General features: G+C 31.0%; 1 protein-coding gene across 1 annotated transcript; it reads left to right on the top strand.

Annotated features, from left to right (window-relative positions):
* Positions 1-4,799: 4,799 nt before the first annotated feature.
* On the top strand, positions 4,800-9,279 carry LOC109806525 (G-type lectin S-receptor-like serine/threonine-protein kinase At4g27290). The gene is made up of 7 exons (XM_020368959.3): positions 4,800-6,216; positions 6,314-6,457; positions 6,644-6,813; positions 7,306-7,516; positions 7,934-8,171; positions 8,375-8,516; positions 8,591-9,279. The coding sequence occupies exons 1-7, from the start codon at positions 4,983-4,985 to the stop codon at positions 8,894-8,896; spliced, it is 2,445 nt and encodes an 814-aa protein (XP_020224548.1). The 5' UTR covers positions 4,800-4,982; the 3' UTR covers positions 8,897-9,279.
* The last annotated feature ends 318 nt before the right edge of the window (positions 9,280-9,597 follow it).

Genomic DNA, 9,597 nt, shown 5'->3' with positions numbered 1-9,597 from the left:
CAAAAAGAGAAAAGACAGATTTTAAAATTCAAATTAGGTGATAAAGATATTCAGTCAAAGAGGAATGTTGGGAATATGCCTAAATATCTTTAGGAGAATTATATTTCAAATATTTAGATTTAATCTGTTTTGATTATTTTAGGATTTGTTTCCCTATTTTTAAAATATGATAATATCAATATTTGATTTTGTATAACAAATTTTCTCTATAAATAGATACTCATGAATAAAATTATATTATGCTCCTCTGATAAAAAAAATTATTGGAATACAAACAAGTCTCACATAGATAAAAATAAGACAAGAAATAACAACTTATATAACATAAATATACTTCAATGATTGAGAAAAGCTTTTTGGGTGATGACCAAAAGCAAAACCATGATGACTTGAACCCAAAGCGGACAATATCTCATCATTGTGGAGTATACTCATCATTGTGGAGTATACTTATGTAATAACCTTATAAAAATAACTCTCATAAAATATCCCCTCAAACAAATATCATAAAATAACCCCAACAAAAATCCCATTGAAATACCCGTAGCATATTAGACGACCCTATCACAATAACTATCTAGTGAAAACATAAATTAATTGGGTTTGAATCAATCTTTTTTGCAGAAACAGATTGCAAAATCAGAGAAAAACTTACTAAATGAAGACAAGATTAATTTTTCTGTGTCATTGCTAGCACATTGGCATTATAATTTTATGTTTATTATCATGTGTGATCCCAACAATTTGATTACCACAAAACTTGAGTCTATATATATGATTTCATGTCCAAATAAATATGACTTTTAATTTGTAGGATGTGTAATAATATTATTGCTTGATATTTCCTGCTATTTCTTTTATAGCTGTATTTACTTATTGTCTCAGAGTCCTCAAGGTTCACCTTCAAGCTTTGCTGGCATATTTGAGAACCTGGCTACTCTATGCATTGATTTTGATTTGAAAACAATTACGGATACCATGACTTTCTTTTCAACTCTTAAGTCATGCCCTAAGTTGCAAAACCTTGAAATTAATAGCCGGGTACACTTACTTTATTCATATCATTCTTTTTCGTTTATTATTATTATTATTATATGAGTACATTATTATACAAGTCTAAAGACTAAATGCATTTCACAAGAGTTTCTTCCTACTGCATAGGTTAATGATGATGCAGTGGATTACTACAATGATCAAGATTATGCGGATAATGCAAGGGGTTACTATAGTAAAAAGGAGCCATGTGAGTGTGTGGATCACCAACTAAAGACCCTTAGCATAAGGGGATATGAAGGAAAAAGATCTGAGGTGGAATTTGTTAAATACATAATAACAAGTGGTGAAGTAATGGAGAAAATTACAATTTGGTTTGTTGATGATTGCTCGTGGGTGCAAGCTGCTGAAACTGGGTGTTTGCTATCATTTTGGGCGGTATCTCCGAACTTGTCCATCACTCTCAATCCTGGGCCAGTGTACATGGCAAATGTGGATGACAACTTTAAAACATGGCTCTCAACCCTAAGGGGGTAGTAATGTTACCCGATTCCACACCAAACTATATTTTAAATTCTATTTCTAAGTATTGAACCTTACATATTTCTACTATTTACACTACAAACTCGTCGTAGTGTTTACTGGTAGTTGTGTGATTTCATGCATTATTTCTCTGTTGATTAAATTTATGCACATTATGTTGCATATTTTGAGGATAGTTCAAAAGGTTGAAACTGATTTACATTGATCTTGTTTACTTGGTCTTTTAATATTTGATCACAGCTTATCGCTTGACATAGTGATTTTAGAAACACTGTTTTCTTCATTATAAATATAATAAGTTTAAATATGTTTTTAATTTTCATAAAATGAAAGTTTTGTTTTTGGTTTTTGTAATTTTTTTTTATCTTTCTAAAATTTAAAACTTTTTATTTTAGTTCCTATTATTATATGATCCATTTTAACTACTTATAGTTTGTTAGAATATTAAGTAATCATTCTAAATGGTATCTATAATTGTTTATTTGTGATATATTTTTTTCAACATGTGACATTTAAAATTATTTGTGAATCCTTAAAATAAATATTATTTATTTATCTTAAAATAATTATTATAGATTAAATATAATAACTTTAAATTCTAACGAAAAAAATATTTTATGAAAATGAAAATGAAAATTTGTTCATATATGAGAACTAAAAATAATATTTATAAACGGATAGAAAACAAATAATTTTTTTTTACAAGTATCTAAATCAAAACCTTTTTATCTTACATAAATTAAAAACAAACATATTTATGCTAATATTATTTCTCATAAAGTTTCTGGATAGCTCTCTCCACTTTTTGCTTTTTCTCTCTTTGTGAGATCCAGGTCATTATATTATTATTAAAAACTTGATATATTGTTTTGTTGTTTGAATTTTTTATTTGGGACAAACTTATTATATGTTATTGAACTTGCTCATCATTTAAATAAGTCCTTGTGTATAGTGCTAACACACGCAGTATTATCAAACATGAATCAGATTGTTCGAACAATTGAACTAGAGACCAAACCTCTAAGTGGTACGGTCATCTTATTAGATTGGAGATGCAATTTGTCTAGGATGACACCATCAACCTGGTGCTATCTTGCAGTTCAACCGATTACTCATCTGGTTGAAATTGTTCTGTTGATTAAATTGATGCAGAATCAGGAACACTCTTAAGAAAACTATTAAATGGCCCTAAACTACAAGGTAGTCTCTATATGACATTAAGTCTCTATATGACATTTAATCAAATAAATCTTTCTTGCAGATTGAACATATCATTTAGTGATTAGTTGAATTTCTCCCCCTCATAGCACGTTGTTGAATAAATAATTAAGAAAAGATTAACCCTAAGGGGTGGGGAAAAATTGTACTAAGCAACTGTATAGAACCCAAATTTCCTTGAACTTTTAAGAAAGACGAACAACTGAACCAACAAATTATTTTGGTTTACTTGTTACAAAAGTAATTTTCATACTACACTTTTGATATGAAATTATATATTTCATAATATAGTAGTTTATGCAGTTAAATTAATAATTTACTAATTTAACCAATAACTTAGTATTTTAATGGTGTCGATCATCACTTTGAAGCTAATAATGTTTCATGATTATAAAAATTTGAGAATTCAAAATGGATTGTGATTTGTGAAGATTGACAACAACCTCAAAGACATAACTTATCCATGAGAGTCCCTTCAACTGTATTAGATTCACCTACTCTACTCGCCAACTAAATGAGAACCCAATTTCTGCAATCCATTTCAACACACTCATTTATTGTTCGACCGGAATAGACCTTTTAAGAGACATGCAAAGTCATCGAAGAAGAGAAGACAAAAAATGTGTTGAGGGGTCGCATCTTTTTTCATGCGCCAATAAAAATCGCGACATGTGGTCTTTGTTGTGTCTTCTCATTTCGGTGACTAGAGATGGGAAAACAAACCTTGGACACGTGAATATATATATAAATAAAACCTGTTATGAGTTTTTAGTAGATAATTAAATGGAGACTCATTTAATAATAAAGGAGACACAAATAGTAAACACTCATACTTGTGCTACTTGCATTTTAAAAATATTTAATTTATAGATAAAATAATTTAGTTTAATTTAATTTTATTATAAATATATATATGTTAGTATATATATATATATTAAAAATTTATTTTTAAAAATAAAAAATGTTTCAACATTATTTATTTTAATTTATTTTATTTCTTACTCTTTTTATTTAAAATTTAACATTTTAACAGATATTTGCAAATACTCATCAGTATAAGAAATAAGTTATATGGAAGTATATAATTATTTGTATAATGATTTAAAATAAGTAAGTACTTTTTGTCTATACAACTATATTTTAGTTTATACACCTCATAATGTTATTCAAATAAACGACTCTCTTTATTGTTTTTTAAGTGTGTCTTTACATCTTACTCCAATTTTAAGCAACTCTTTTAATTCTCACTCCAATACAAATTTCTATTCAAAAACTGTTTAATCTACAAATATATTTTCTCTCAATTCAATATCTCATATTTTCTTTCTTACATATTTACACACAAATGTTAAGCAGCTCATAAGGAATAATTGCTTATATAAATAACTCTATTTAGTTTTAAGTAATAAATTTTTTTACGTGATTTATCAAAATAATATTTTATTATTAAACAACTCAGTCATAGAGAGGCTTCCCCTAATTATAATTAAAATTTGCAATGAATAAATATTGATGAATTTGTAAATTATATTTTATTTATTTATGAAAAATGATTTATACTGTGATAAAAATTATTTTTCATTATTGATAATTTTTTAATAAAAAATTTATGTAAAAATAAAGAAAAAGAAGAATAGATCGAAATATACCCAACAAAATAAAACCCAACTAATGAAAATTATTTCTTGAAAAGCTCTGTTAGATAATAACTTTGGAAAACGCTCTTATTCAAAATACATCTAATTTTTATATATAGAGCATATAAGATGTTATATTTCATATCCCAATATCAAGCTTAAAGAAAAATTATCAAGGTTAACTGGAATGATGATTCATATCATGATGATTTCCTTATTAATGGCCGCAACCATTTTCAAGTTTTTCTTCGTTTCACACAACGTCTCTATTCATTAATTAAAGAATCGGCATGCATGTGCCTCAACTTTATGTATGAAATGTAGACATAAATTGATACCTACCACTACCACTCTTTTCTTCACATCTAGTGGAACACGTATGAGCTGCTTTCTCTACTAAGAATGCCAGCTTGCTATCTGTGTGGACCAACTTTAAATTTATGGAGTGCACCTGTCTCATCCACAAACTCAAAAGAGACAGAGTTCTTCAGATTTTGTACCTCAGTTTGTTGATTTTCCAACACTGTATTTGAACTCAAATGATTGCAGCAACTGAACATATATATAAATTCAAGAAGAATAAGCAACAGAATGGAAGGATTTACCTTGCTTCTGTTCTTCCTTGCCTTGCTGAGTAATGTAGCAGCTGCCACTGTGAGAGAAGCTATTAATACAGTGCAACCTATCAGTGATGGCCAGATCTTAGTTTCAGCTGGAGAAACCTTTGCACTTGGATTCTTCAGTCCAGGCAATTCCAAGAACCGTTATGTTGGCATTTGGTATAATAAGATCCCTACACAGACAGTAGTATGGGTTGCCAACAGAAACAACCCTCTCAATGATTCATCAGGGGTTTTGAAGCTCAATGAAACTGGAGTTCTAGTCCTTCTCAACCAAAACAAGAGTGTCATCTGGTCTTCCAACACAACAAGGTCAGCACAGTATCCAGTTGCAAAGCTTTTGGATTCTGGAAATCTCATTGTGCAGGATGGTAAAGATTTACTGTGGCAAAGTTTTGATTATCCAGTGGACACAATCTTGCCAGGACAGAAGTTTGGAAGAAATTTAATCACGGGCTTGAACCGTTACATGTCATCATGGAATAGCTCTGATGATCCATCTCAAGGTAAATATAGATATCAAATTGATATTAGTGGATATCCACAAATTGTTTTAAGAGAAGGCAGTGTCAAAAGGTACCGTTTTGGATCATGGAATGGTGTTCAGTTTAGTGGGGTACCTCAATTGAAACAAAATGATGTTACTAGATTTAGTTTTATTTCTGATGGGGAAGAGTTGTATTTCAGATTTGAGCATAGCATGAGGTCAGTTATTCATAGAATGGTGTTAACAACAGATGGATATATCAAGGGTAGTTATTGGAATAATGAAGAAAATAAATGGAGCTTGCATGCACAACTTCCTGTGGATGACTGTGATAACTATGACAAATGTGGAGCCAATGCTATCTGTAATATAACCAACATCCCTCCATGTAGTTGCTTGGATGGATTTGTTCCCAGAACTAAAGATATTTATAGTAGTTGTGTGAGGAGAACTTCACTGAGTTGTCATGGAGATGGGTTTGTGAAATTTTCAGGGTTGAAATTACCAGACACAGAGAGATCCTGGTTTAATAGAAACATTAGCCTTGAGGATTGCAGGATATTGTGCACGAAGAATTGCTCATGTACAGCGTATGCAGCCTTGGATGTGAGTAAAGGGCCAAGTGGGTGTTTACTTTGGTTCAATGATCTGTTTGACATGAGAGAATTGACTGAAGTTGATGAAGATATATACATAAGGATGGCTAGGACAGAAATAGGTATGCGATTGTTTCTAAATCTGCAAGTTTTCTTTCTTTTGCTTCTTGTTTGTTTCTTTTGTTATGCGACTGTTTACGAACATCTATTTTCTCGCAGAAGCTATTGAAAGAAAGCAGCCACACAAATCAAACATCCTGAAACAAGAAATTGTTTTCATAAGTTGTGTATTGTTTATTGGAATTTTAATCCTATTCTTAACCTTCAGGATTTATAGAAGGTGGAAGACACAGCAGAAAGGCAGTTAAGTAGTTCTTACTTATGAGTTTAAATTATGCTTCTATATTATATTTACTGCAAACTTAGGCTGTTTATTCCACAAATTAGGATTACCTCTATCTGCGATAAAGATTGCTCTCGGTCAGTGCAGGCATGTTTACTTTTTGCATAATATATTTTTCTTTACACACACCAATTACTGCATTGCAGGAAAGATGAAATTGAAAGGTGATCAAGAAAAAGATGAAAATGTAATAAATGAGGACGAAAAGGAAGATCTAGAGTTACCCATGTTTGAGTTGTCTACAATTATATCTGCAACCAATAACTTTTCAGCTGACAACAAACTAGGGGAAGGTGGTTTTGGATCAGTTTATAAGGTAATGAAATGATAATTAAATGTCGCCATGAGCCTAGAATGCTTGACATTTAATAAATTTTATATTGTGTTGTGTTCAATAAATCTTACCACTATATGGTCAAATAATGGTTAGAAATGCTAATTATACCAGACAGGTCTTACAACCAATAGTTTTCTGGACGAAATTAAGGGACTATTTGTTTTCAGAAAATATTTTCTTTTTTCGTTTTCTTATTAGAAAAAAAAAATCGTTACCTTATTTTGACTTTATTTCTTGTTCTCAAAACATTTTTCTGTTATCTATCCGCAGCTTGTCAAATTTTAATTCATCATATTTCATATGTCAAGTCATTGAGCTCCTAAAAAACTTTTCCTCAATTCTTCATTCTAACTAAAGGAAAAAATTATTCAAGCTTGGAACAGTGTACTGAATGATGAAATTTCAATAAATTTACCTCTATCATATTTTAGTAAATGAAGCCTTTTCGATGCATAATTCGTTGACCTTCAGGGCATCCTGGACGATGGAGGAGAAATAGCTGTCAAGAGGCTCTCAAAGAATTCAAGACAGGGTCTTCAAGAGTTCAGAAATGAAGTTATGCATATTGCAAAACTTCAGCACAGGAATTTAGTGAGGCTACTAGGGTACTGCATTCAAGCAGGAGAAGGATTGCTTGTTTATGAATTTATGCCCAACAAAAGCTTGGATTCCTTCATATTTGGTTTGTTTCCTTCGTATTCATAGTTTAATTCATTTGGGTTATACTATCATTTGTTGTTGGATGGGATATTAGTTTGCAAATTATTGCAACTAGACTTATACATCAAAGAAATCATGCTAGAAATGCCAATGAATTTTCCTATATCCAGTTATTCGTGGCATGAGGAAGGACGATAAATATAGTGTTAGCACTTAGCAATACTCTCTCTAATACACTATTATCCGTCAAAATTTATTAAAAATCACAAATTTGTAGGTCTCATATCTCATTTAATGAATTTGTATCCTGATTTAGTGCTAGGACACATCAAAATCTGTGATTTAATATGGCTTATTTGGATTCATACTCTTTGTATCATGGTTCAAACTTTAGAAAACTTAACAGAAAAATAGTCCAACTTGGCCACCTTTTGAACAGATGAAAAGAAGAGCATGTTACTAGATTTGCCGAGGCGCTTGCTCATTATCAATGGAATTGCTCGTGGTCTTCTTTATCTTCATCAAGATTCAAGGCATAGAATAGTTCATAGAGATCTCAAAGCCGGGAATGTTTTGTTAGACAGTGAAATGAACCCGAAAATCTCAGACTTCGGACTAGCTAGAAGCTTTGGAGGAAATGAAATTGAAGCAACCACAAAGCATGTAGTTGGAACCTAGTAAGTGTCTATTGTTACCTCTATAGTATGAATATGAGCATGTTTAGATACAAGTTTAGAAGAGCTTTTGAGAACTTCTCCATAAAAAATAAAATGATTTTTCTAACAGAGAAGTTCTCAAAAGCACTTTTGACTTACATTCAAATAGACTCTATGATGACTTGGCTTTGTCTTAAAATTATTTTGGTGCATTTGATGTGCAGTGGCTATCTGCCGCCAGAGTATATAATCGATGGAGCTTATTCAACAAAGTCAGATGTTTTCAGCTTTGGTGTGTTGATATTGGAGATAATGAGTGGGAAGAGAAATAAGGGATTCTGTCATCAAGATAATCTTCTGGCACATGTAAGAATGAACTTGAATTCTAACCACTTTTGATATGCTTCTGCTGTTAACCAAATGGTTTGGAAAATATGCAGGCATGGAAACTATTTACTGAAGGAAATTGCTATGGAATAGTTGATTCAACAATAAGAGACTCACTCAATTTAACTGCAGCTCTAAGATCAATTCATGTGGCACTACTTTGTGTGCAACTAAGCCCTGATGACAGGCCAAACATGTCATCTGTGGTTCTGATGCTGAGCAGTGAATCTGCACTGCCACAGCCAAACTTGCCTGGATTCTTTACAAGTACAAATCTGGTTGGTGACAGTTCTTCATCAAACAGTTATAAACAATACACAAACAATGACATGTCAGTTAGCATAATGTCTGCTAGATAGGTTGGATTTAGGGATGGCAAAAATACCCGCACCCGCGAGTATTTGCAGGTAAAATCCGTTACGGATAATAAATGGATAGGCTAATTGGGTACCCGTGGATAATGGAGACGGATAATTTTTTACCCGTTTATAAATCGGGCGGGGGCGGGTATGATGATATTCATACCCGCGGGTACCCGTTTAATAATATTTCTTAAATATCTTAATTATTCTTGTATTATATAACCCTAAAAGTACACTCTCTCGTCTTATTTTCTTACAAAAGTGATGTTGATGAAATTACCAACATGTGTTAAGCATGGTATAAAATTATGTTGGATATAATTTGATTAATTTTCTAGTTTTGATTGGACCAATAAAATTTATGTATTTTAAGTTGTTTACTTTCGTTTGGAATTATGAGATTGAATTATTGTAGCTTTGTGATGAGACTTTAACTTGTGAGATTAATGTATTTTAAGTCATTGATTATCTTACATTTTTATTATTATTTCAACAAAATTAACATTAAATACAAGTTCAAAATTAACATTAAATTTTTATTTTTAATATTTCAATGACATTAAATATAGATTTAAAATTATTTGTAATATAATTTTTTTAATTTCTTAAAAAATTTATAAATATCCATGGATATCTATGAATATCCGTGAGTATTCAAGAAATTCATAGATACCTGCTCAATAGATACCCACGCAGAT

The sequence above is a fragment of the Cajanus cajan genome, chromosome 10 (assembly GCF_000230855.2).
Source record: "Cajanus cajan strain Asha chromosome 10, NIPB_CcT2T_4, whole genome shotgun sequence".
In the NCBI taxonomy this organism is placed as follows: domain Eukaryota; kingdom Viridiplantae; phylum Streptophyta; class Magnoliopsida; order Fabales; family Fabaceae; genus Cajanus; species Cajanus cajan.
This window is presented reverse-complemented; position numbering and strand designations above follow the sequence as displayed.

What these genes read in the sequence shown, in the direction of transcription:
- LOC109806525 (XM_020368959.3), top strand. Translation starts at nt 4,983, where the DNA reads ATGGAAGGATTTACCTTGCTTCTGTTCTTCCTTGCCTTGCTGAGTAAT. An exon ending in GTTTTGGATCAGTTTATAAG is followed by an intron (nt 6,814 to 7,305) that starts GTAATGAAATGA and finishes GTTGACCTTCAG; the next exon opens with GGCATCCTGGACGATGGAGG. An exon ending in AAGCATGTAGTTGGAACCTA is followed by an intron (nt 8,172 to 8,374) that starts GTAAGTGTCTAT and finishes TTTGATGTGCAG; the next exon opens with TGGCTATCTGCCGCCAGAGT.